Here is a 26,217-nt window from a genome sequence, read left to right on the forward strand (position 1 = left end):
GTGAAACAAACTGGTCAGGTGTAGGGCAAGGAACTGGTGGGGCACAGAGAAACAAACTGGTGGGGCGTGGGACAAGGAATTGGTCGGGTACAGAGAAGCAGATTGGTCAGGCACAGATAAAAGCTAAAGACAGCAGGATCAAATTAAAAAAGAGGAAGAAAGAGGGTGATGCTGAGGCAAATAAAGTGAGGCAGTGGAGGAAGGAATTACATTAATAGAGCACAAGACCGTGAAAGGGAGATCAATAGTTTGATGAAGCAGAAAGAGAGATGATAAGGACACCATTATGGACAGGAGAGAAAAGGAGAAAAAATGTGGGTATGCAGAGAGGTGATATTTGGGGTTGTTGATGGACACTGATCTGTGTCTCTGTGTGCAACTGAGCAGGTCTGTGCCTGTGTCCTGGAGGGCAGATTTTGCTGCAGAGTCAGGAGACGCCAAGTCTAAAATGGAAGACCTGAAGTGCCGAGTGCTGCAAAGTGGAGCGAAAACTACGAGGGAGTAGGTTCTTTTTTCTGTATTTTGTAAGATTGTGCTTGTTCTTTTATATATCCACAATGTACTGAAGTACAAAAGTTATGAACACACCAGCTTCAACAGGAAATAATAGACTTTTTTTTGGTTCCAAGGTATATTTAGCTGTAATCTATTGTACAGAAAGTCACCTCAACCTTTTCGTTTCATATATTGTTTCAGTAAACAAAATATTTAGCAACACCTCAGCAAGCTAATCCTACAGGACAAGAGTTCAGAGAAATATAGTTGAGTTTGAAATAGACTGTAGATATCTTCATCACATTCCCGTTTTACCTGTGTCGATCTCTAGCTATCCTGCAGAGTGGGGAGGTGTTGCCGATGGGAAGCCATTTGCGAAGGGCCTGGAGACGTTTGGGAAAGCGGTTCTGGAAGACCTCTGGGGGGCGCTGTTGGAGCAGTTTGTGCAAGTTGGTGACACTTCTGTCCAGTCATGTTTGCAAAGCTGATGTTTTATGCAAGTTTTTCTACATGTGTAACATTCCCTGGAGGTAAAAGTTCCAAACCGAAGTCTGTCTGAAACTGAGTATTATATGGCGATGCAGCACGTTGATGTAACTCAAGTTCTGTTTTAGACTGAATGTCTTTTTTTAATTACTGAGATTTGTGACTTGTGACAGGAAGAGTCAAACTGTAACAAAATTTGTATATTTATCTTTTGTTTGGTACAGGATCTTAGTGGTCTAAAAGACATGCAACACTACAGCTCAGAGCAGTTCTTTCCTAGTTATCTTAACTTTGTTAGCTTAGCTCATCACTGTGCTTTCTAGGTTTGGCGCTGAAGGTGTCCAACATAGGTCCTGGAGGGGGCACTGTGCCTGCAGGATTTCATTCCTGCTCAGCTGTAAACTGCCTAAATCATCCCATTATTGTCTTAATTGGACCGATTTTAACAGCCGGAGGTTCTGCTGATTTCAGGAGACCAAGAACACCTGTGGACACAACTCCCCCTCGAGGACTGAGATGAAATGAGATGGACTGGACTCGGGTCAGCTTTATCCTCTTCCTGTAATCCAGGGCTAAACAACATCAGCCCTAGAGGACCAGAAAGTTTCTGGATTTGCTTCCACCTGAGCCCGTAATTACTAGTTGAAGCCATTGTGTATTTAATTGAACACTTTGATGGCTTTCCTTGTTCTTAAGAAGAAGGAGGTTTAAAGAGACCCATCAATCCTGCTGGACTGTGCCTCTTGAGGACTGGAAATGGATTCCTCTGGTCTAGAGCAGTGATTCTCAATCCCAGTAGAGATCTGTAGAACCTTCTGGATAGTGTCTCTTGAGCATTGGAGCTGGGTTCTCCTGGTCTAGAGCTGTGGTTCTCAGTACTGGTCCTGGTAGAGATCTGTAGAACCTTCTGGTTAGTATCTCTTGAGGACTGGAGCTGGGTTCTCCTGGTCTAGAGCTGTAACTCTCAATCTTGGTCCTGGTAGAGACCTGTAGAACTTTCTGGATAGTGTCTCTTGAGGACAGGAGTTGAGTTCTCCTGGTCTAGAGCTGTAATTCTCAATCCTGGTCCTGTTAGAGAGCTGTAGAACTTTCTGGATAGTGTCTCTTGAGGACAGGAGTTGAGTTCTCCTGGTCTAGAGCTGTAATTCTCATTCCTGGTCCTGTTAGAGAGCTGTAGAACTTTCTGGATAGTGTCTCTTGAGGACTGGAGTTGGCCTCCCCTAGTCTAGAGCAGTGCTTCCGAATCCCGTTCTTGTGGGAAACCTCTAGAAGTCAAGCTGAGAGCCCTTTGTCTTCATTTTTGGGTTTTCCACATAGAAAGATGACGATTCAGAGGAGTCGTCTGAGGTCACGGCACAGGAAGTCTACCAGGAAGCCCAGCAGCGACTCTGTCACGGGAGAAAGAAGCTGGTCGCCACGGCAGCAGCCAAAATCCGCGTGATGCAGAAGGGTGGCCTGGTGTTCATCCCCGCGGAACCTGGAGAAGGGAAGACTGTGTTCATGGTAATTAATTAATAAATGACTCACCTGCTAAAAATGTTCTAGTCATTGGCTACATCATCCTCTCCTCTTCACTCCCATTTCAAAAATATTTTCTCAGGTGGTTTTGCATCCTGTTTAACATGATTACCCTTCCTCCTTCTGAATATAGATTTTTTTATTATTTAGGAAATTTGAAATCTCTTAGTTCCCAGTGTCAGCTTGTTGTATCATCCATGTTTAGTGGTATGCTTTTTATGGGAACATTTTATCATTGCTAGCAGTCCATTGCCAGTGATGGAAATAATATAAATGAGTTGTTGCAAAGTTGGGACTGTTCACAAACATCTGATATTTACAGAACTGATATTGTCTCTCTTGACTTCCACAGGCTGCTCTGGCAAATGAGCTGAAGAAAACATCCGACAAACCCCAGAAAACTCCATCCTTTGATGTCATTTCCTACTTTGCTAGTGCCAGCCAATCAGCCGACAGAGTGGAACAGCTCTTGCGTTGCCTTATCCAATGGCTGAAGCAGAGGCTGGGAAAGGAGGTGGAGCTTCCCTCAACCTATAGGTAGGGTGGCCAAAAATCCCTCGGAGGAAGTCTGTGTGCAGCCCGAACTCTTTTCTGCAAAAGCGATTGTGTTCTTTCTGACCTCTCCACATAAGAGAGGCTTTTCAGTCTTGGATTAAATCCAGCTGTTTGGAAATGATCTCTCTTTCAGGGAACTGCTGTCGGATTTCTACTCGCAGCTCGACGCCATCAGTGGCAACCGGCCCAACAAGCCATTGGCCATCTTGATTGACGATGCTGACCGGCTGCAGAATGCTCAAGGCCAGCTGGTCTCCGACTGGATCCCACAGCATCTCCCCCAGGTATGAGGGAAGGGACGGAACTGTATGAAGGAAGCAGGCGGGACCCTTGGATTAATTAATTTGTTTGAGGTTTTTAGCTGTGCTGTATGTATTACACATGGCGCTTATGCAGCAGAGAAGGCATGCATAAGTCTTCTTGGTAATTTTATCATGGCAAATCATTTTCTCACTGAAAGGTAGGAAGCATCTGAATGCAAACTTATGCCAGGAGGTCATGCAGGAGCCCTTGAGTCCAGAAATGGATCAAAATGCAAAATGGGTGATCTTAGTTTTGGTTCAGTTGGAGATTACTGGCAGCTGAACTTTGATGTTCACTCTCTAACTGAACCAGACTTACTCAATAGCAAATCAAGAACTCCAGTGTGTAGAGGCCCTGAATTGCTCTTTGGTACTGTTATTGATTGATGCCGTACTGTGATGCAACACAGCTGTACTGATCTTCATTATCATGCTGCAGATCTCTGCCGCAATGCTAGTACACCACTAACCTGCAGTTCTTTCTGCGTGATGGCCTGTTGTTCTGATTGAGTAAATGCATCAAATGAAACAATATGACTAGATTGTACTGTGCTACGCTTCGACTTCTTCAGTCAACTCCAGTTCATTCTCATCCACTTGCAGGGTGTGACCCTGGTGGTGAGTGTCACCTCCAATTCAGCCCTCCAGCAGACCTTGGCCAAGAAGAAATCAGCTATGCCTTTTCCCTTGGGACCACTTAGCCTGCCGGACAGGAAGGAGATTGTCCAGAAAGGGCTGGCCATGTATGGGAAGAAACTGAGCGACTCTGCCTTCAACAACCAGGTAGCAGAAACAACATAAAATGATAAAACCTCTGGGCTCAGTAGCACTCCTTAGCGCCCAGCTTTCCTGGCACTATCTGTGGGTGCTGTGCTATGATCCAGCTTTCTGCTAACAAACAACAGAGCCATTCCAGGGGACGTCACAATTCACCAGCCAGCCATAGCATTTAGTTAGTAATCTTTAAATGAATTTAAGAAAATACTTGTTGTTTTAATTTTGACATAAATTCCCACGTAGTTTTAGGTGAAAAGATTTGCAGTTGTTTCAGAAAGGTGAAGATGTGTTTTAATGCAGAGCCAAGGGCTTCTGGGAGTAAAGACAAGTATCTGAGGCAGTGAACTTCTCAAATTAAAGCTCCTAAAATCCTTACTTCTTTTTCCATTCAGAAATAGAAGAAAGAGCTTGTCAAAGTGTAGATATGTCTGTAGAATCTGTGGATGTCCCCAGTTGAATATGATGCAGATACACCGTTGGCAATTTTCAAAATACAGCAATATTATTTTGAAATCTTCTCCTGAAATGAAACGGACAGCCAGTGGGAGACTTTTAAAACAGGATCGCTTGTTCTGTCGAAGTTTGTTGTAAGTTACTAGATGCTGTACTTTCCAGTCTCTGGCCCACAAAATGACTTTTTTGAGGTTGAACTGGGTTTGATGTGCGTTGCAGCTGCAGACTCTCCTGATGAAGAAAGGCTCTGTCAGTCCCCTTTACCTGAGCCTGGCTTGTGAGGAGCTGAGAGCCTTTGCAGTCTTTGAGAAGGTGAGAGCCTGTCCACTAGAGCAGTGGGTGTCCAAATGTTGGTCCACTGACCCCTGGTGGTCAGCGGCGATACTGAGGGATGTCCATGAAAAAAGAAAAATGTGAAATCAGCCATAGGCAGCACATAGTGGCACACTGGTTAGCATTGCTGTCTTGCAGCACTGGGTTTAAATTCCATAGATGGGGGTTTATCTGAGTGGAGTTTGTGTGGTCTCCTCATGTCGGTGTGGGTTTCCTGTGAGTGCTCTGGTTTAAACCCACAGTCCAAAGACACACTGGTAGGGTAATTGGCTTCTGGAAAAAATGGCCCTGGTGTGAGTGTGTTTGTGTCTGTCTGCACCAGCCATCTCACTGAGCTCCACACTCAAGCATACAGGACTACACAGACAACCAGAGCGATTTGTTGAGTCATTACAGATTTAGTGAGTGTACTATAGTATCTAAAGTGCGGAAACTGCATAAGTGTCCACACACTCATGAACTATGGAACCCACTGCTCTATTATAGTGGAAAATGCCTAAAATTCCCCTGTAAATCACACTTCAAGGATTCTTGGGGATCATAAGGGATATATAAGAGAGAAGAAGAGGCCATGGTACACTGGTAACAGCCTTTGGTCCCGTTAAGTAGAGAAAATACAAATTAGCTTCCTTTTTGGCAACTGAGCAGGATAAAAGGGAACAAGCTTCAGAAAAAGATGGATTGCGGTAAGGTCGTGCCTGCATGAATGTATGGGTGATCTGGGAGCTTGTGTGGCAGTGGAGGTTATGATGATGGTGGTGGTTTCAGATGAAGGAGGCCCTGCAGACCCTGCCCCCATCTCTCGGTGAGCTCGTTCAGCACTCTCTGTCACGACTGCAGCTCCACCATGGCACAGAGGAGCTCTCCCGGGCGCTGGGCGCTCTGACGGTCAGCCGAAACGGTAAGGGAACAGTGAGGCTTGTACACGGGATGAAAGTGTGCAGTCTCAACGTAGAAAGTACTAGGCAGCCATTGTTGTACAGACTGGTGCATTGACAGCTATTGATTAACCCACTGAGACGTACACTGATGGGGGGCACTGTGGAGCAGTGGCCCTGGGTTCAATTCCTGGGGTGCTATCTGTGTGGAGTTTGTGTAGGTTCCATGTTCATGTGGTTTTCCTCCTAGTGTTCCAGTTTTCTCCCACAGTCCAAGACACAGTACAGACTGCTGCTCTGACTGATACACGCAGAGACTTACACTGACATGCAGTGTCTGCCTCACACCCTCACCCACCGTGACTCTTACTGTCACGCTCTGACGCGTGGTTCCTTGCCATCTGAAGAGTACACTCATTAAATGAAAAGCCATTTCCTCTTCTTGGGCGATGGAGGACTAAAGAACAAACGGCTGATGGGTGGATATTGAGACAGGCTTCTGAGCAGTGCTGTGTCTGCAGGTAACGCGGGTAATTTCCCGATTCAGGTTTGAGAGAACGGGATCTGTATGTCATTCTGTGCACCTGTAAGACACTGGCTGAGGAGTGTGAGGACCCAACCTGGCAGGAAGTGATGCAGTTGTCAAGGAATCCCAGGAACCTCGTTCCCATGGCAACCTTCACCCAGCTAGTCTGGACATTGCAAAAGTAAGGAGGTTGGGGGGTGGGGGTTGTCACTTTTCGCTGCGGCTGCTTCACCTTTCTGTCCCTCGATGTGGCTTAACAAGCACTTCCTTTGTTCCAGCATGCTTGGCCAGCCCAGTTCCCAAGGCCCGGACTCTTACCTCTGCCTTACCAAAAGCGACGTAAGGTCAGCTTTTGAGCAGCTGTACCTGCAGAACCAAGATGCAATGAGGAGAGCCCATCTTGTCCTGGCAGGTACAGTGCTCCCTTCTGCAGATGAGATAGTAGCAACGTGCGCATAACTGAGGTCTTCTCTTCTTCCAGAAGGTCATAAAAGAGTCAAGGTGCACTTCCCACACTGACAGTGTAGATAGTGGCACTGACTGTGGAAGTTTCTTGAACTTCCACACTAAAAGAGAATTGATAATAGTGAAGGATTTAGGAATGACACATTCTCGCTTGGGTGTAAAAAAGTATTTTTTTCTTATTTAAAAGACGTGTATAGGTGCGATTGGTGGGATGTTGAGTGCTGGCTTTGTGTTTGCTGTTCTTGGCCCCCAGAAGGCAGAACGTCAAGCCCCTGGTCTTGCGTCTTGTTGCCTTTGTGAGTTTCTGTGCACACAGACCCTTGGGACCAGGCTAATATGAAGGGGTCCCTCGCTCGCATGTACAGTATGCGCTCCAGGCCAAATGAGCCAAATGGAAGTAAGGGTGGAGGGCTCACGGGGCAAAAGGAAGTCAAAATGAAGATGTCCGAAATGGCGGTGACGATCTGGTCCTGCCGGTTATGACGGTGTTCTCTTTCTGTCTGTCTCGAAGGTCACCTGTGGGTGCTGTCGGACCCCAACGGCAGAGATACCTTTGTGAACTGCGACGCGGAGTCCATTGTTCACCTCCCTTTCCACCTGGTACGCACGTTTCACAAAACCTTCGTTCAGGAGGTCAGACCCCTTTAGGTTTCAGTTGGAAGACACCCAGTAAAGAACATCAGATGGCAAGTTGGGGGGGTGGGGGGGCGTTTGACCCGTCTGGCTCGTTTAGCTGCTAGTGATCCGAGAACCTCATCCCGCCATGTCCTGAGAACAGCCGGAGTGTCCGTCTTACCCTCTGTGAACAGAAGCGTCTGCTGTTCTCAGGTTCAAATGAGCTTCCTCTTAGTTCCCAGTTGTCTCCAGTGGAGTGTGCTTGACTGTCCCTCCCGAAGAGGTCGAGCTGGATCGACTCTGTCAGAAGTGTTGAGTATTAGGAATACGTTTAGCGGTAAAAAGGACCAAAATGCATTTTGACAATGTAATAATGAACTAATATTATAGAAATACACTATAAAATAATATAAAAAACAAGCAGTGTTTGGATATATAGTCCACATTGTTTGTTCAGTGCATCTTACAACATCATAATACATATTTCAGTTATGAGCATTTACTACAGACAAATCCTGTATACGGGTGTTAACATATTTTGGTTCATTTGTTAACATCCAACCTACAAACCTCCACCTAAAATAAAGGATTCTGATCCTCATAGATCCTTGAATTTGTCATTGTGTTCCTTGATCGCTTATTGATCACATTGTGTTTTAAGGTGGGGCTGGTGGTTGGGCTGTAGGCCGGTAGCGTAACTCTTCCCTTTTCTGTCCCTCTCTCCCAGGTGAGCGCCGGTCGGCCGGACATCCTGTGCTCCCTGCTCTCCAGCTTCCACTTCCTTCACGCCCACGTGCGGCTGGGACTCCTGTCCCGTCTCCTGGAGGCGTACAGCTTGTACGGTCAGTATGGCATCTCTTTTCTGAACTGCGTGGCCGTTTTCTTCCTCTTCCTCTTTCTCTCGCTTCCCGCTGTACTGCGGCGGAGGAGGAGGTGGGCTACGCTTCCCCTTGGCAGAAGGGGAAGCACGGCCCATTTTTTTATGCTTTTTCCCACTTGCATCCAAAAGTGGGTCAGTTCTTCTTGTAATATATGTTATACAGTTTATGGTTCTAAACTGTTCAAATACATAAGTACCTTAACTCAACGTTTAGAAATGGTTGGAATGAATCAGAGACTTTTACTGGGACTTTAATGTTGCTTTTGTTCAAGTTTTCGTCTGTGATCAGAACTTTAGTACTGTTGTAACAGAAGAAACAAGGTTCTTGATCCCGAGATGAAGTGAAACAGATGAGTTTATTGCATGCAAGGAACAATAAAGCCGAAGTCTTGTTTCTCGCAAGAAACAACAAAACCGAAGTATTGTTCAACGTACTGTTACAAACTTTTGGGTTATATATTGTTTTCTTCTCTGTTTCTGACGTCACTCGGTATGATGGTAAAGAGGGGGGTTCATGGTATTTGGCCAGTTTACGATGTTCTGGGCAAATGGTCAGTTTTAACATTACACCCAGGGGGGTTCCTAGCTGGCATCTGCAATCCTTATCAGTTAACCCCCTTTCCTGCCATAAACCCCTGCTTGTGACTTGGAAGTCTAAACCCCCTACAGAAAAGATTAAATTCAAACCCCCGTCTTCACATCTTTCTTCATTCCCCCCTTATAAAATATGGCATACGTCAGTGTAGCCTATTTTTATACATACAATGTCAGGGCAGATCTTTCCTTTCTTGGCGAACAGGTATGTATTGCCATGACATTGTACGTTCCACGGTTATGGCAAGATGTGATACATGTTTTTGTGCACGTGATGATTACAATTATACATATAAACAATACTACTCCTACAGATAAACACTATAAAAAGGTTCCACCCCAGGCCCCAAACACAGACTTTACCCAAGGCCCAATTCCCCAATTTTCAGTATAATAGTCCTGATATTTCTGTCCCTCATTGTAAATGTGTTGGGCCAGATCTGAGATGTGCTCAGAATTATCAGGAATATATGTGCAGCATTCAGTGCCAATTACTGCACAAGTTCCTCCTTGGGCCGCCAGTACATAATCTAAAGCTAGTCGGTTCTGCATGGCCACTGTTCTGAGGGCTACCATCTCATCATTAACAGCCTTCAGACTAGATGAGGTAGAATTTGCTAATTCTTCTAAAGTCGAAGCCATTTGAATTAACTCTCGACTCAGAAAGTTCATGCCGGCTTGTGGAAATATTATACCTAAATAATATTCCCAATCAGCCAATTTTCTTTGTGGTCTGTGGTTAGGTCCGAAGGGGGTGTGGGTTTGAACACGGATATGAGGAACCACATATCCTAAATAACATGAGCCAGACCACTGGGCTGGCAACCATGGGTAGGCTCGTTTTCCACAAATGAAATATGTTTTGTTTGGCGCTCCCCATGCCTCTGAAAATAAGAAACTTATACCGAATTGTGGGGTGTGCCGATCCCATCCTGGAATTTGGAAGGTAGAGGTGGATATATTTGCAGAGATGGTAAGGTTGCAACGACTCCATCCAACCAAGTGCAGACCATTAGTGTGCTGAAAACATATGTTTCCCTCACGTTCCTTATTTAGAGTCAGGTATGGTGGTGTATGGCTTCTGTTATATTTAGGAGCATAAGAGCCTGTGAAACTCGTGGGCTCTAAGCCTCGCTCCTGTAGATATGTAATGTTTTGCAGGTTAAAGTCGTGTTATGGCAACCCCCATAGTTTGTCATATTAAAATCTCCTAAATTATCCCTCCAAATGATCATGCCTATGACTTCCTCGCGACGCCAAGTAATGGCTCCCATAGGAAGTCCTCCCTGTACATATTTGGGTAATGCGGCACACACCCAGCAGGCACTTTGGTTGGTTTTCTTAGCTGTCAGATAGGAGAGGCCTAAAAAGGAATTAATTCCATGTTCTCCTTTGTGGGAGAGATGATCATTAATTCCTGCGGAACATAGTCCTACAGCAACAATTATTGTTATAAACAGAAATTATTTCATTCTGAGTCTGTAAATGGGGATGAGGCTCGTCGGCAGTGTGGCGCGTGGATCCAGCGATCTTTTCCTTCCACTCGAACCGCAGACTCGGTTGTCAACAGGATCTGGTGGGGTCCGTCCCACCTGGGCTGGAGAACCTGTGAAGGAAATTTCCTGATCCACACCCACTCTCCTGGGATGAGGTTGTGCCCTCCTTCAGGTGGTGGTCCCCACGCCTCCAGGACCTGCTCGCGGGCTCCTTGGGTGGCCTCTGTCAGCTACTTGCAATAATACAAAGGAATGGTTGATCCATCTGAGGAAACCCCAGTCTCAGCACCTGTAAGAGAACTTGTTTCAAATTATTACAGGTGGCTTTTGCTGCGGGAACCAAGGCAATCTTGTCCTTGTACTGCACTCCCCCCTTAAGCAGATCTGTTAAGAGTTGTGCTCACCCTGTAAAAAACATTGCACCCAGGCCCTGTTAAAATTTCACAATGCTAGACACAAAAGGGCCTTATCATAACTGCTTCTATTAGACACTCTAAAGCTGAAGCAACTCAGACTTGTGGGTTTCCTTGTCAGGGGAAGCACTCAGAATACCATCAACATACTGAGTGATCACAGCCAGTTGAAGCCACGTGATACCCTGTTCTGCATAGTCATTCTTTGTAATGCATAATATTCCAACCCAATAGATCTGGAATAAAACCACCCATTAAAATCTGGTACTCGGCAAGTAAAACTTGCTGTCCCAATACTCCTGTGGCCTCCTGCCATCTTCCCCTATACATTGCTCTATAGTACACTGTTGAACAGAGGAGTGAAACAAGCATGACAGTAGTGCTCCAGTATCCCCTAACAGAGAAACCATCACTCCATTAACAGTACATTTTTAACCACTGGACTGGGACAGACTTAGGGAGGCTACAAGGGATTTACAGGATCTAATCGTTAGGTAAACAGATTTTCTCACAAGACGTTATTCTCCCCAGTCTCGATTCTAAACCTACAGCGTTTCAGCATGTCTGGTTTCGAGACATTCGAATAAAACCAAATTGTTTCCATTATTGCAACTAATTGTATAAAAATACAAAAACTGTTTAACTACTTTTACGTCCACCTGTACTGTACTTATACGTTTCAGACGCTCTTATATTTTCCAATCTCCTTAAGTTGATTTTCGTCAAGTCTCTTTAGTTACGTCTCTAGCCAGTCCCGCTGGCTAAACACACTCACACCGTCATTTAGTATACCAAAACTCACAGTTACACACATACATGCCGGCACACAAATTCATAAAACACACATACACATCGAGAATATATTTTTCTCTTCGTAATACAATGTGCTGTATTCTTGTTTTACTTCTACATGAATCCTTTTAATTCCTGAAGCGCACTCCAGGTTCGCTGCATTTCTAATTTCGGGTGCGGTACTTTAGCCCACCGGTCAATATCTTACGGTTTTGGATTTGATCGTATGGGGGAAATCAGGGAAGGTAGGTGCGATTGCAGACCCCCTCGACGGGGTGCGAGACAGTGTTAGAGTGGCGCTGTCATCAACGGCGCCAGCCCCTGCTACATCAAGTCCTTTCCCACTTCGAGTGAGAGTACAGATCTGCGGGCACCCTCCCTCTAACAGGGGAGACCCTGATCCGTCTTTATCACACTCATACCAAGTGTTATCCCAATCAGACCCCCCTTCTCCATATGGCCACTGAGGGAATTGATCCCGATTATTTTCGTTTCCTGCCTGTTTGTTCCCCTGTGGGAGAGCAGGATATAACTTAGTCGCTGGCTGCAGCACATTAACCAGTGCAGCGTGACCAGGAGTTAATTCCTAATTCGTTTCTCATTCTCCTGTACTGCCTCTTTTAGCTTTTTTTTTCCTATACTCTTTCGTAGCGAGTAAAGTATATCTTCTTCCGGGTTTTATTTTCCCCGTAAACACACTTTTAAGTCACATCCCAATTTCTTTTTTTTTTCGTCATGTATCTGCCACTACTGGTGCCGGCCGTGCACCAGGGTGGGAGCTACATGCTTGTGCTTTTGCCAATCAATACTCATATATGCTTTCTTTACAGGCGTCTTCGCCCCAAATTCCCTCTGACAAACTCAGCTTTTTCCATATTTTTCTCCTTCTTTTCCGTCAACTTACACTTTTCCGATATTTAAACGGACCCTTCCACCACTTTCTCAAACCATCAGTTAGCGCACATGTTCGGTCTCTTTAAGATTTACTTTTGTCGTGGGTGAGGTAACAGCTCATTCAGTAGGGGGATGCTTTCACTTGAAAAACCTGTGCATTCCTGCACTCATTCAGCCAAGGGCGTCTGTTACCTCAGGATCTAAATGCCTCTCCGAGACTTTAGAGAGGACTTACACCGCACTGTTCACAGGTAAGAAACGAGACCTCGAAAACCCCCTTTCTTGATCAGTAATTCACCATCCCCAGAACGCCAGCATCGCTGCTTTTGCCCCGGGGTGGATTTACGCACTGAGCTCAATCAGGGCGATTCTCGGGTCCCCCAAATCCTGCCACTTAATGCCCCGCTCCCCACTATGAGGTGCGCCCATGCCAGTGTCGCGCGTGTGTATATGTATTTCACAAACAAGGAAAACACCAAAAACATACATACATATATCTCCTCCACTCCTGCTTCCTTTAAAACAAAAAAAAACCACGCCACGCCAATCTGTGCACGATCAAGGCGTAGCTAATCTCAGGACCCCGGGCGTAATTAAAGCCCACACCAATCCTGGATTATACGTGCATTTAATGCACCACTCAGCTCCAGAACCCCGGGCGCAATTAAGGCCCACACCGATCCCGAGCCACAGAACTCCGGGTGCAATTAAGACCCACACCAGTTCTGACCTTCAGAACTCCGGGTGCAACTAAGACCCACACCAGTCCTGAACTACGTGCATTTAATGCACCACTTGCTCTAGAACCCCGGGCGCAATTAAGGCCCACACCGATTCAGAGCCTCAGAACTCCGGGTGCAATTAAGACCCAAACCAGTTCTGAGCTTCAGAACTCCGGGTGCAATTAAGACCCACACCAGTCCTGACTTCACGGTAAGGGTCCAAAACCCGTTCAAAACTCCACGCGCAATTAAGGCATACACCAGCTTCGAACGCCTGTACACAATACCGCGGAACCCCTGCCAGACCAAATTCTGGGCTTACAGCAAACAACCCATTACATACACCGGTGCCTTCCCCGGGCCAGAGGAATTCAGAAACTCACGTTTACTCCGTCATCTCGGGCGATTCTCGCAGGGAGCAGAGATTTCCCAATCGGTCAGAGAGAGTCGGGACTTTTAAATAAAAGAGGAGTCCTTACCTCTTAGTTATGTGCGCGCTGACCGTCTCTCCTGCCGATGGGAAGTTCTGCGCCTTCTGGAGCATCCGCCGACTACGCCAAATTTGTTGTAACAGAAGAAACAAGGTTCTTGATCCCGAGATGAAGTGAAACAGATGAGTTTATTGCATGCAAGGAACAATAAAGCCGAAGTCTTGTTTCTCGCAAGAAACAACAAAACCGAAGTATTGTTCAACGTACTGTTACAAACTTTTGGGTTATATATTGTTTTCTTCTCTGTTTCTGACGTCACTCGGTATGATGGTAAAGAGGGGGGTTCATGGTATTTGGCCAGTTTACGATGTTCTGGGCAAATGGTCAGTTTTAACATTACACCCAGGGGGGTTCCTAGCTGGCATCTGCAATCCTTATCAGTTAACCCCCTTTCCTGCCATAAACCCCTGCTTGTGACTTGGAAGTCTAAACCCCCTACAGAAAAGATTAAATTCAAACCCCCGTCTTCACATCTTTCTTCAGTACCCAGCTGTGGTAGTATGGCAAGGTATGAGTGTACAAGCTAAAGAATGTGTGTGCTCTGCCAGTTTGGCTGCCCCGTTGTGTTTCCTTTGTACATTTAGTAACAGTTAAAGATCTGCTTCCAAAACTATCTGCACACAACCCGTGTGCTGTGTAGAATGACTGTGAGCGTTTTCTGCCCCTGCTGTCGCCTCAGATTCGTGCGAGGTCTTGGGGAATCCGGTCACCCACAGCCCCCTGGAGACGTGTCGCGCGTTTCTGCGTCACCACGGCCCTGCCCTCTCCCGCTGGCCGGCGCTCTTCCTCCAGCAGGCCCTCAATGAGCCCGAGGGGTCTGCCGCCCACCGGTGGGCCCAGGGAATTGTGGGAAGGGAGAACAGCTCCGTGCCCGGTGTGCGCATCTTAACATGGTTGAACAAGCCACGCGAAATTAAGAAAGAAGCCAGGTAACTTTCCTTGAAAGTTCTTAAATCTTCTCCCGTTCCTTAAATAGAGGACCAATTCCACTTATCAGTCAAGTCTAAAAAAGCACATCACACCTACCCATTGTTGATGAAAAACTCAGTCTTCACTCAGGTTAGGAGATAGTCAAGCAGAGATCTTTTATTCAGTCAGCTGAAGGGGAGCATAGCAGAGAGTCAGGATTTCCCCTAGAACTCAGTAAATATGCCCACTGGACTATAGTTATCCTTTCCCTTTTATACATTAAATGTAGGCGAGAGTTTAACATATCAAAGGAGCACATAAGGCACAGGACACTCACAGAAGTCTTTCAAACACAACCACAACAGGACAGGAAGATGCCATTTGGCATCACGCAATCTGTTTTATTTCTCTCTGATCAAACACACGGGTATGACAAATCACAGGCTTCGGTTGCAGAAAGACGGTTGTCTTGGGTGCCAACAGAAAACCTCTCCCGCGCATAGTCACTGTCTTGACCCTTCTCAAGAGTTCCTCTCACTCGATCTTCCACACCTTTTGTGAGTGTGGTACAGAATTTTCCGAACGAGCAGCATCAAATGTTTGCGGGGGAAAAAAGAAAGGTTTAACCTATTACTCTTGCACTTTGGGGCAACCCAAACGTAAGCCCCATCGCTTACATAAAAGCTCTTTAGGAAGCCTTTTGGGTTGTAGGGCTCTCGGAAACTAAGATTTCATTTTTAGATCCTGTGGAATTTCTTTATACCGCTTATCACTTGAAGGAAACTCCTCTCTCCCTGGACACTGCCGAGATCAAATACGTGATCGGCCCCACTTTTTGCCTCCCCAGCGACACGCTCATGACGTTTCGCGCTGTGCCAACCTGTATGTGCCTCCACCCGGGGCACAGGCTGGCAGTGGTGGGCACCGGACAGGGGACCCTCCACGTCATCAACACGGAGACTGGGCAGGTATGCCATTTCCATTCCTCTGCTCTTCCTGGGGTTTGCCCAGTGACCCTGGAGGAGGCATTTCTCCTCAGTGTTCTGTGATAGGAAATGTCTGGTGTAGATATGGAACTGGCTTTGATCAGTTTGTTTCTGCCCAGAAATAATTGCCCTTGTGCTGTCCTGGTCTTTGGTGTCCTGAATTAGTTTCAGAAGCCATTTTTGCTGAGCTACCCAGGGAGAATAAGTAGCCCCTAGATGTCTGGGACTAGAGGAGAAGTGTAAAGGGAAAATTTAGGATTTTCTTATTCAGATAATGGATTTGTTGTATGAAAATGCACAAATTAAACTCCTGATTGATCACTGGCACAGGAAGTGAGGTCTCTGGTAATCAACTGTGATATGTCGATTATGTGTTATGGAGTAATTTGACTGTCTTGTGATTGGTCACTGACGCAGGAAGTAAGGTCTCTGGTCAGCAGCTGTGATGGGATCTCAGGCTGTGTGTTCCTACGGGAAGGCTTATTGGGCTCCACCTCCTTCGATGGGCGTCTAGAAGTCTGGGACATCGATAACGGCTGCAGGTATTGGTCATGCAAAAATCACACATGGCGTTACTAACGGTGCTGTAGCCATAGCAATATGTCAAAAAGTTCAGCCCATCCTTTTTCACTGTTTCCATCGACCTGTCATTCTTTCTACAAGACCCTCCAGCTTATAGGGAAAGGTGTGTAAGTAAAGGATAGAATTCAAATATACATTGAAATCTCAACTGCGATTTTTGGTAGAATGAGCAATTTTGTGAGACTGATATGAACTTGCATGTGCTTGATGCAGTTCTTTCTATCAGTATATCTTATTTGTGATCTTTCAAAGTTAAGGTATTAGTTTGCCAAACTTAACCATTAGTGGTCATTTGGGGAAACCAACCAGATATGTCCCTTCCACTCGTTTCTTTCCAGGACTGTCCAAGTCGATGCCCACAAGAGCACGATAACAGGATGTGACATCAGCGCTGACAGGAAGAACCTTGCCACCGTGTCTCTGGACTCGCAGTTGAAGGTAAGAGATGCTTGGAAGTGCTGCTGTGTCCTGTTGTTGCTGTAAATCACAGCCATTCTACACAGAACACAGATTTTGTGCAGATAGAGATGGAAGCACCGGGCGTAGTGGTGGCACTGTGGCTCAGGATCTGCGCCTGTGGCTGGAAGGTTGCCGGTTCAAATCCCGTGGCCGGCAGTGGAATTCTACTCTGTTGGGCCCGTGAGCAAGGCCGGTAACCCCAGCTGCTCCAGGGGTGCTGTATAAATGGTTGACCCTGTGCTCTGACCCCAAGCTTCTCTCTCTCCCTGTCTGTGTGTCTCATGGAGAGCAAGCTGGGGTCTGCGAAAAGACAAAAGGCTAATAAAGTGATCTTATCTTATCTAAGCAGATAATCTGTAACTGTTACAAAATACAGAAATCAAACTGGGAACACACACACATTCTTTAGTCAGTACACCCTTACCTCTCTATACTAGCAAAACTGGGTATAAAAGTTCTGATTTTAGGTGAAATCTCGTGAGAGCAACAATAAATTCCTAGTCTCCGATTTGTTCCAATGTGGTTGAATACCATAGTCTTTTTTCTTAGTCACTTGTATTGTTCTTATGCCTAAAGACATTCATTAAAAACTCAATAGCAGTAGGTTGTACTGCTACAGAGAGATGTACAGTATATATTGAAGGGAAGTAAACATGCTACAAATACCATTAATCAATGCCTCCTCATATACTGTAGAATAATAGAAATGTCTCATTTATTTTTACTTTCTTTCCCGTTCTCCCTAGGTGTGGGACGTTCCAAAGGGCAGCCTGTGTGTCACCCTTACCAATCCGTGCCCTTTGAACTGCGTGACCTTTCACCCCGAAGGTCAGCTGGTGGCAGTGGGTGGTTGGGACAGGAAGATCCGGCTGTGGAACTGGCTGACAGGGCAGAGCGTGGTGGTGAGTGTTTGCAGTTCAGTAACGCCAAACCCAAGTCACTTCGCATCGGCGCAGGTCCAGGTCCTGCAGCTGACGTCGGTTTCCAGAGATAGATGTTGAGTTTGGGCCAGATTCACCTCATTTTTTAGCCTGCTAGGCTGGTTTCGTGCAGAGCTGAGTCACCACCATCATCTCGATGCCTCAGAAGGATAAGCCAGTGTGGGCATCAGGTCACACAGACTGTCTGATAATTGTCTGATAATTGGTCGGTAAGAGATAAACGTTAGCCATTCACTCAGTGTATTAATCAGTTGGCCATTGTGTCACTGGATCTTCTTCTCTCTGTTGTCTTGAACAGATTAGGAACAAGTAAAGGTTCATTTCATGCTGAAAGAGAAGAAAAGAAACACAACGTTTCTGCTGTGGAGCCTTCTTCAGGTGTGACACCCAAAGAAGGCTCCACAGCCAAAACATTGTTTTTCTTCTCTTTTCAGCATGGAATAAACCTTTCCTTGTTCCTTTGTAGCCTACGCCTGCTGACGCAGCTCCCAGTTGTTTGAACTACTTCAACAGATGAGGTTTGGCACTGTGTGCCTGGTACTTCTTACAGGAATATGTATCCCACATCTGCTCCATTGCGTCTTCACCTGTGTCCTGTGTCCTGTTCCAGGATCTGTCGGGGCATGAGGTGGCTGTCCGCAGTCTGTCCTACTCTCCCTCCGGCGGGCTCCTTACCTCAGGGTGTCTGTCTGGGGAGGTGAGGCTTTGGTCGGTACCCGCGGCGGCCAGTGTGGGGCACTATAGAGCTCACCAGGGCTCCACGGAGGTGCTGAGGTTCATGGAGAATGGAAGGCTTCTGCTGACCGCGGGGACAGACTGCCTGGTGAGAGCAGACCCTGAACACTCGGCGCTGTGGGATGAAGCCTGCTCAGTGCGCGGTATTAATCCACTCTTCCGTCTCTTGCCCTGTCTGTGTCCTGCACAGGTCAACCTGTGGTCTGGCAATCTGGGCCGCCCTGTCGGCAGGTTAGGGGACTCAGGGGTGAGTAAAAGCGAAGACGAACCCGGCAGTGGTTATCGCCCAACGCATACTGTGTTTGCTGGGTAACAACATCTTAACCCAGTCTCCAGTCAGGGCTGTGCATGTTCGCCCATTCATGTGCTGTAATTCCCAGCTGTGTAGCCTACTTTAAATGGTCTTTCTCTCTTCGATTCCATCTGGTGTTGATGCACTATAGCAGATGTCGTGAACAGTACAGTAGCAGTTCTCTTTCCTAAATATTCTTCAAAAGCTCCTCACACCTATTTGTATAGTGTCTGCTCAGCGTGGTGGGGACTGGATTGCCCTCTCTTGTGCCTCACAGGAAGGAGGTTCCTCGGCGACGGCGGGCTCTCCTGCTCTCTGCGTGGCCGTCACTGGGGACTACGCGGCTGTGGGTTACCATAGCGATGGGATCCAGCTTTACCAGCTGAGTTCAGGTACGGCTGAAAGATGGGGGGGCACCAGATTCAGCAGCATGGCTGGGGTGGCGTGTTCCAGTGTTCCGGACACTGGAAGAGGAGAGGAATTGACCTGTCCTTGTCCTAGTGATGGACAGACAAGACCAGGATGGATAGATATCTTTTTTTTTCTTGCTGCCTGCAGAGCCTGAAGAGGAAGAGGATCATGGCGGGGGGTGGGGGAAATATCATGGGAGGCCAATCCCAAGATCCTAGAATGACGACAGAGAGAGCTTTCCTGCAGCTCAGTAATAGTGTTTTTCTTGTCCCCAGGGCAGCAGAAGTGGATGAGCGAGGACCCCAGGGTGCCTGTGCGCTGCCTGACCTGGTTGCAGATGGAGGGCAAGACTGAGGTCCTGGTGTCGGGCAGTGATGACCACATACTGCGTGTCTGGTGGGGGGAGATGGCAGAGAGCTTAACGTGTCAAAGCCGATTAAAAGCCCACAGAGGGCCCATCCTTGCCTTGGCCTGCTCCCCAACTCTTCTAGCATCAGCGTCTGGTAACAGAATCTTGCTTTAACTAGATCTGGGAAAAGACCATATTAATTTGTCTGCCTGTGTTTATGTAGGTAAAGTTTATTCTTAGCACAGATCGGACCTAGGCTACTGTTGGGTGAACCCTGCCACTGTATTTCATGTGTTTCTCTGTTCCTTTCCCAGTGCAGTGTGTCTGTATGAACCCCTCCCTCTCATTGCAGTGTTAATGTACTGGAGTGTCCAGTATTAACCCCTCTCTCTCAGTGTCAGTGTAATAATATACAGTACAATTAAATGCAGTGCTAATGTTCATTAGTAATCAATATCACCAGTGCAGCAATCTGTATTAACACTCTTCTATTCTGTCTGATTGCTAGATGACTTCACTGTTGCTCTGTGGTCGGTTCAGGAGCTAGCTAGTCCCTCTGACAGCATCACCCCTACATGTGTCCTGAGAGGTCATGAAGGAGGAGTCACCTGCTTGTCATTCAGTCCCAATGGACAAGAGCTTCTATCCGGGGGTAAAGATCAGGTAAGAGTGGAGGTTCATCTGCAGTGTTAACATTGCAGAGGTCAGCGTTAACATTGCTGAGACAGACTGAGGTTGTTTGAGACCTTTATAGAGTACGTCTGTACTGCTGAGCGAATCTCCAAGAAATACATTTGGATAGGATGCACAGTGTAGGAGGAGTGAGAAGATAGATCATTAATGCAATAGAGAAATCAGAGCAGAGCCCGTGGAAGAAGATACGGCTATAAAATATTACAGGAGACGCTGCAGCAGATGAAATGAGACAAGCTTCTTATGGACCTGAACTTCCATCTGTACAGTGAAAGCACGTGTGTGACTTTGTCTTGCTGTGCTGTAGCTGACCCTTTCACTTTGTGTCTCTGTGCAGACTCTCATGGTGTGGGATGTGCGTGCGATGTGTCTCTCCCGGTCCTTCCTTCAATGTCACACGGACTGGATCACTGGATGCACCTGGACAGAGGAATCCCTGGTGAGGACCGGGATGGATGCATTAGCCGCTGGGTGCATTGAGCTCAGGATGTGCTTGTTTGTTCAATCTTTTCATCTCTTATAGGTGAGCTGTTCCAATGACTGCAGGTTACGCGTGTGGGAGCCAGTATCAGGCCAGTGTGTCAGGGAGTTTCTGGGACAGAACTCCTTCCTCAGTTCAGTCTGTAGTTTGGTAAGTCACAAAGAGGGGGCTGGTGGGAGGAGATGTTATCTCTTTCATTACTGACCTGTAGTGACCAGTTATCTATACTTAATGACCATCTTACACATGATTTGAAAAGATCAAAACAGGAGGTTCAAGCAAGAGCCAACTCCTGTGCTGGCTTCCTCATATGTGCTGCCAGTGCAGTTCTGAACAGTCTATGAGTAAGATGGTCAGAAATGAGAGGATTTTCACTTATCAGAGTTTTGATACCTTAATAATCTGAGATCATTGGAGAGCTGCTTGAGAGTGGTTACCAGGGGGTCAAATTCTGCTGACAACATGCGATTCTTCAAGAGAACAGTTGCCTACTGAGTTTGTGTCCTCACTAACTGAGAGAGTGGATTTTATAAGAGACACACTACGAAATGAGCAGTGATGAGTTCTGTATACTAGAACTGTTGGAGATGAAGAACGTAGCCAAAGCTAGGAGCAGAGAATGTCATTCTTCCCGGTGTCACCGATTCTTCCCAGGGCAACTATGTGATTTCCGGATCGGGCAGTGGGGAGATGGTGGTGTGGGACTGGAAAGCCGGCATTGAGATCACCAGGATACCAGCCCATCCAGCCAGGGTTAATCACTGTGCCCCTTTCTGCCAGACAGGTATGGTATCGGACAATGGGGTGCTGGAAAAATGGATTAGATTGGGGTTATTTATTCCAGGACCTGGAGAGCAGCAGGATTTCCTGAATCCCAAACCTCTTGGTTACATAAAGTAAATAGATCCAGCAATGACTTCATTGGTCTAAATTGCAGTAGGTTCTGAGACTATTAGTCGATTTTCACTTTCAGATCCCTCAGGAAACTACAGGATGGTGAAATAAATATCCCTCGGATTTGAGCATAAAATGTCATCCTGGATCAGAGGAAGCCATTGGGTTCTTCTTCCTAAGCCATGGAGCCATTAGCTGTTTTGCTGTTTTTAGTCCAATGAAATTTATTTCACTTCATTGAAGACTCATTGATTTGCTGTCTGGTCTTGGTCCCAATGTTTGGTTCTAGAGATCTGTGGTAGGCGATACTTTTAGGACTTCCCATGAGCCTTCCTTGAACTCGCCTCTGATGTGTGAAGTAAACAGAAACACACTCTTATCCTCATAAAAAGAAATTGTATCCAGCCTCGGTTTTTCCCTTCATCCGTCTATTTTTGAATCTGCTTGATCCAATCCTATCCACCAGCGGGAGCTAGGATACACGCTGGATGGGACGCCAGTGCATCGCGGGGCACACACCAACACAGACATGCACATACCCGCAACAAAGACAATTAAACTGCCAGCAAGATTGGTCCAAAATCATGCTGGTTGTTTAATACCAGCACCCACACAAGCACAGGAAACCCACACAAACACAGGAAGAACATGGAAGCTCCATGCAGGAAGCACCCCAGGTCCAGAATTGTATCGTAAGACAGCAATGCTATTAACAACATCACAACTTGCCATTGCACTGGTGATGGGATTAAGTAGTTTAAGGATCAATTTTACAATGGAATGGACCCGAAAGTGCCATATTGAATTAAATGGAAAAGTGATCCTGTTTTAAACTCAAATGCCCAGTTTTATACTTGAGTACTTGATGTAGTGCAGTGCATGAGCAGATTAAGATCTGCTTCTTAATGCTCAGTCTTCAAATTTGGTGAAACGTGCTCTTTTTTTCCTTCGGTGGGGAATGCTGGGAAAAGACGAGATCAATAGTCAGGATGTCAAACCCGATTGCCTCACAGTAGCTACGGCGTCCGACGACGGGACGGTCAGACTATGGCGCCCCCTGCAGGTGAGATAATGTTGTCTTTTGCAGAGTTCTGATAGCGTGAGAAATGACCAGTGATTGCGGTGATGGACAGTTGTCTCAGATGCCTCCCAGTTAGGATTTCTTGTTTCAATTTCAACTGGCAATGCCTCATTTACACCTTCGTAAGCATGGTTTCCTTTGTCTCCAATCTTGCAAGGAAGGACAAAGTAATAAAGACAACCTCCTGTAATTACAATATTTTTCAATCCAGCTCCTTGCCTGTGCTTGAGAAATGATGATTATTCCTTTACATTTAACCTGCAAAAGGAAAACGAATGATGCCAGGTCACGGTTGGACTAATCATGAGCTAGAAGGGTGGTTTTATTAAGTGCGGGTGGGAGGAAGGTGGCGCCTTGAGTTCGAGTTGAAGAGCCTGTTCCTTTTGTCACCTGTAGGTGGCGCACCACAGCATGCTGTCTTGTTACGGTGCAGGGGTCCGCGCCTCGGTTTCCGAGGATGTCGTCCCAGCGTTCCTCACGGTGTCCGAGGACCGCACGCTGAGAGTCTGGAGCCTCTCCACGGCAATGGGTAACGAACCTTTCTCTGAGCCCCTCACCTCAAAGCCAGACCAGGGAGAGAGCCTGTAGATTTTAGGGGAGTACCACTCCATTAGTCCCTTTTTTAGTGTAAGTCTTTTGTCATGTCCTAAGGGCAAATGCCTTCTCCAAGCTTTTTAAGCAAGTGCTTTGCAATATAGTTATATAACAGTATGATAATAGTATTGCAGAAAACCTGTTTTTCTCTTAAACGCTGGTTATAAAATTGGTCAGTTAGAGTTTCCAACATGTATGCTTATCAGGGTTCTATCACAGTGCCTTGATCTTGAGTAAAGCCAAAGACCAATATATATTCTCTGGCATCAATCCATTTTCTAATTATAAGCACTTCCATCTCAACTCTTCTTCATGTTTACTGTCCATGTTGCAGTCTGATTTTTCTGTCGCTTTTTTTTAATGATCTCCAGAATGTGCTTCTGCCACAAAGCGGGGGACAACAGCGCTGGCCTTCTCCCCATGCGGGCTGCTGCTGGTGTCGGGCCACGAGGATGGCCGGCTGTGTGTGTGGGCCCAGAGCTCTGTGATCTGCTGCACGCAGGTAGGACTTAGTCCCCTTCCAGCGCACAGCTAGTGCAAAATGTACAAGTTCCATACTCAGGTGAAGGTTAAATGAAACACTTAAGTGGGAACAGCAGGGTAGTGTATTTAAAGCACCCATGCCACCCTGCAACTCACAAGTGGGAGTCCCACTGAAGCTCAGCAGATGTGTGTCTGGTCAGTACCAGGATGGGAGACTCCTGGGAAAAGCTAAAGTTGCTGCTGGAAAAGGTGTTTGTGGGGCCAGTAGGGGGCACCCACCCCCCATAATCTATGACATAATCTATGTGGGTCTGAATGCCCCAGTATAGTGATGGGGAAACTGTACTGTAAAAATGGCGTCATCCTTCAGATGGTCCTGGCTCTCTGTGGCGTTCCTCAAAAAGAGTAGAGGTGCAACCCTGGCATCCTGGCCAAATTTCCCATTGGCCTTTACCAGTCATGGCCTCCTAATAATCCCCATCTCTGAACTGGCTTCATCACTCTGTTCTCCTCCCCACTGAGAGCTGGTGTGTGGTGAGAGTACTGGAGCATCATCTAGGTGGGGCTGCACACTGGTGGTGGAGGGGATTAGCTGGAAAGTGCTTTGAGTGGAGTATCCAGAAAAGTGCTGTATAAGTGTAAGAAAATATTATTATTATTGGTAAACCCAAGAACTTCTTGACGCACATTGTGGTGGGAGCAGGGAACAGGCGGCCCAGACATATGGTTGAAGTCGATGCTTTGGCTTCCTTCAAGAAGCAGCTGGAAGAAATCTTCTGGTCAGGACAGGAAGTACTTCTTTACACAAAATGTGGTGGGGGTCTGGAACACGCTGCCCAGCCACACTGCTAAAGCCAATACCCTGGCTTCTTTCAAGAACAAGCTGGATGGTCCTGCGATCGATTATCGACTAACCTGCCAAATTGGCGAGATGGGACGAATGTAACTGTTCTAATATGCTTAGAATTTAATTGACGCGTTACTTAATTCCCATACATTGTCTGCATCTTGATCAGCACCCTCTGTCCGTGCAGGTGGGAGCCTCGGCTGTCAGCTCCGTGGTCTTCATGTCCGAGAGGCAGCTTGCTGTCGCCTGCCAGGATAAGACCGTGTCCATCTGGATTCTCGACTGGCAGCCCCCTCAAACCACTGCGGAGTGAGTCCCATCCAGCCTGCCCACCCTGATCATAGCCGGGGGTTTCCCTGCATCGGGGTGGGGGGTCGGCGTGTCATTTCCAAACCTTTCCAGAGAGCAGAGTGGGACACGTCAGGGTCAGGGTATGGATCGGGGACAGACCACTCCCAGTCTGCTTAGAAAAACGGTGCTAATTAGACACATAACGATCTCACTCAACCCACTCCCACTGTAGTGTGATGCATCTGTTCACACGGGCTATTTATAAGAACAATCGATAGCACCAGCAGTGTTTAAGACAACGGAGGCTTCCAGGTATGGACATCCACGCTCCATGCACTTGTGTCATGTTGCTCTCACCCCCTCTCCATCTTCATCATTTCCCTTCCTTTCCTTCCACTGGTTCTCTCTCTCTCATCCTATTTCTTCCAGTCTCTTGCTCCAGCCTTCTCTCCTTTGTCCCCTTCATCTGCTTTTTTCCTTGCACACCCTTCCACTCAGTGCACAGTCATGCACTTCATATAAAACAAAATAAAATATTGAGAGACAGGCTCATTGTCTGTTCCTCAGGCTGGAACAGTAGATCACACACTGTTTTATTATTATTGAGAGACAGGCTCACTGTCTGTTCCTCAGGCTGTGACAGGAGATCACACACTCTATTATTATTATTATTATTATTATTATTATTATTATTATTATTATTATTATTATTATTGAGAGACAGCCTCACTGTCTGTTCCTCAGGCTGGGACAGGAGATCACACACTGTATTATTATTACTGAGAGACAGGCTCAGTGTCTGTTCCTCAGGCTGGGACAGGAGATCACACACTGTATTATTATTAATGAGAGACAGGCTCAGTGTCTGTTCCTCAGGCTGGGACAGGAGATCACATAATGGGCTGAAGCTCTATTTAGTTTCATCCCCCCTCCTCCAGTAGGATTGGTAGTTTTGATTTTGACAGGTGTGGGAATTCTGGGATTAGATGTATTTAAGAGAAGGATGTTTGCCTAAGCCCAGAGTATTTCTCACAGTGCATCTGTCTCTGTTTCTCACTGCTTTCAGTAAGAGCACAGCCTGTCCTCTCTGAGCAGCCAGGTCTGTCTGTATCTCCCAGTTTCTAAGGCTAGAAATATGATCACTGTGTCTGTACGTCATCAGGGTCTGTTCTCTTTGCTATTTCTTACCCTGGTCACATATTTTATATATACAGTATACTGATGGAAAAAAGAAATGTAACATTTTCTGGAATGAGAATACTATAGTTATAGTTTATGTACTTTCACAAAAAATTGTCAATTTGTTTTAAGCCCTCTGAACAGCAATACAGCTTGTGCAATTAGGCATTGCAACTCGCCAAACACACAAAAGCTTGTTAGGTGCACTTTTACCTAATGAGGTCCAGGTGGAACAATGCCTGATCAGGTCACCTTTAAAAAGGCCTTCATTCGGAGCTTAGGTCACTACAAGAAAAAGGCCACACTTAGTCAGTTTTCTGTGATT

At 46.5% G+C, this 26,217-nt stretch overlaps 2 protein-coding genes across 6 annotated transcripts in view; one reads left to right on the forward strand and one right to left on the reverse strand.

Annotated features, from left to right (window-relative positions):
* The window catches only part of LOC148660099 (protein mono-ADP-ribosyltransferase PARP14-like), a 197,362-nt gene that overhangs the window by 163,835 nt on the left and 7,310 nt on the right, over window positions 1–26,217 (reverse strand). The gene's annotated exons all lie outside the window — the stretch shown is intronic.
* The window catches only part of LOC148660107 (telomerase protein component 1-like), a 56,945-nt gene that overhangs the window by 25,791 nt on the left and 4,937 nt on the right, over window positions 1–26,217 (forward strand). For all 5 annotated transcript variants that reach the window (XM_088634129.1, XM_088634132.1, XM_088634131.1 and 2 more), the window contains 29 exons: window positions 388–501; window positions 827–944; window positions 2,299–2,484; window positions 2,852–3,036; window positions 3,188–3,338; window positions 3,960–4,139; window positions 4,806–4,898; window positions 5,688–5,820; window positions 6,345–6,504; window positions 6,602–6,735; window positions 7,300–7,388; window positions 8,131–8,245; window positions 14,365–14,614; window positions 15,442–15,562; window positions 15,998–16,122; window positions 16,501–16,600; window positions 17,368–17,523; window positions 18,173–18,385; window positions 18,488–18,544; window positions 18,867–18,981; window positions 19,276–19,503; window positions 19,858–20,012; window positions 20,380–20,481; window positions 20,566–20,673; window positions 21,178–21,307; window positions 22,389–22,480; window positions 22,895–23,027; window positions 23,464–23,594; window positions 24,610–24,731. In XM_088634129.1, coding sequence (XP_088490255.1) covers window positions 388–501; window positions 827–944; window positions 2,299–2,484; window positions 2,852–3,036; window positions 3,188–3,338; window positions 3,960–4,139; window positions 4,806–4,898; window positions 5,688–5,820; window positions 6,345–6,504; window positions 6,602–6,735; window positions 7,300–7,388; window positions 8,131–8,245; window positions 14,365–14,614; window positions 15,442–15,562; window positions 15,998–16,122; window positions 16,501–16,600; window positions 17,368–17,523; window positions 18,173–18,385; window positions 18,488–18,544; window positions 18,867–18,981; window positions 19,276–19,503; window positions 19,858–20,012; window positions 20,380–20,481; window positions 20,566–20,673; window positions 21,178–21,307; window positions 22,389–22,480; window positions 22,895–23,027; window positions 23,464–23,594; window positions 24,610–24,731 — 3,996 coding nt within the window. The remainder of the gene's footprint in view (window positions 1–387; window positions 502–826; window positions 945–2,298; window positions 2,485–2,851; window positions 3,037–3,187; window positions 3,339–3,959; window positions 4,140–4,805; window positions 4,899–5,687; window positions 5,821–6,344; window positions 6,505–6,601; window positions 6,736–7,299; window positions 7,389–8,130; window positions 8,246–14,364; window positions 14,615–15,441; window positions 15,563–15,997; window positions 16,123–16,500; window positions 16,601–17,367; window positions 17,524–18,172; window positions 18,386–18,487; window positions 18,545–18,866; window positions 18,982–19,275; window positions 19,504–19,857; window positions 20,013–20,379; window positions 20,482–20,565; window positions 20,674–21,177; window positions 21,308–22,388; window positions 22,481–22,894; window positions 23,028–23,463; window positions 23,595–24,609; window positions 24,732–26,217) is intronic.

Source organism: Lepisosteus platostomus, chromosome 6 (assembly GCF_059453375.1).
Source record: "Lepisosteus platostomus isolate fLepPlt1 chromosome 6, fLepPlt1.hap1, whole genome shotgun sequence".
NCBI classification, from domain to species: domain Eukaryota; kingdom Metazoa; phylum Chordata; class Actinopteri; order Semionotiformes; family Lepisosteidae; genus Lepisosteus; species Lepisosteus platostomus.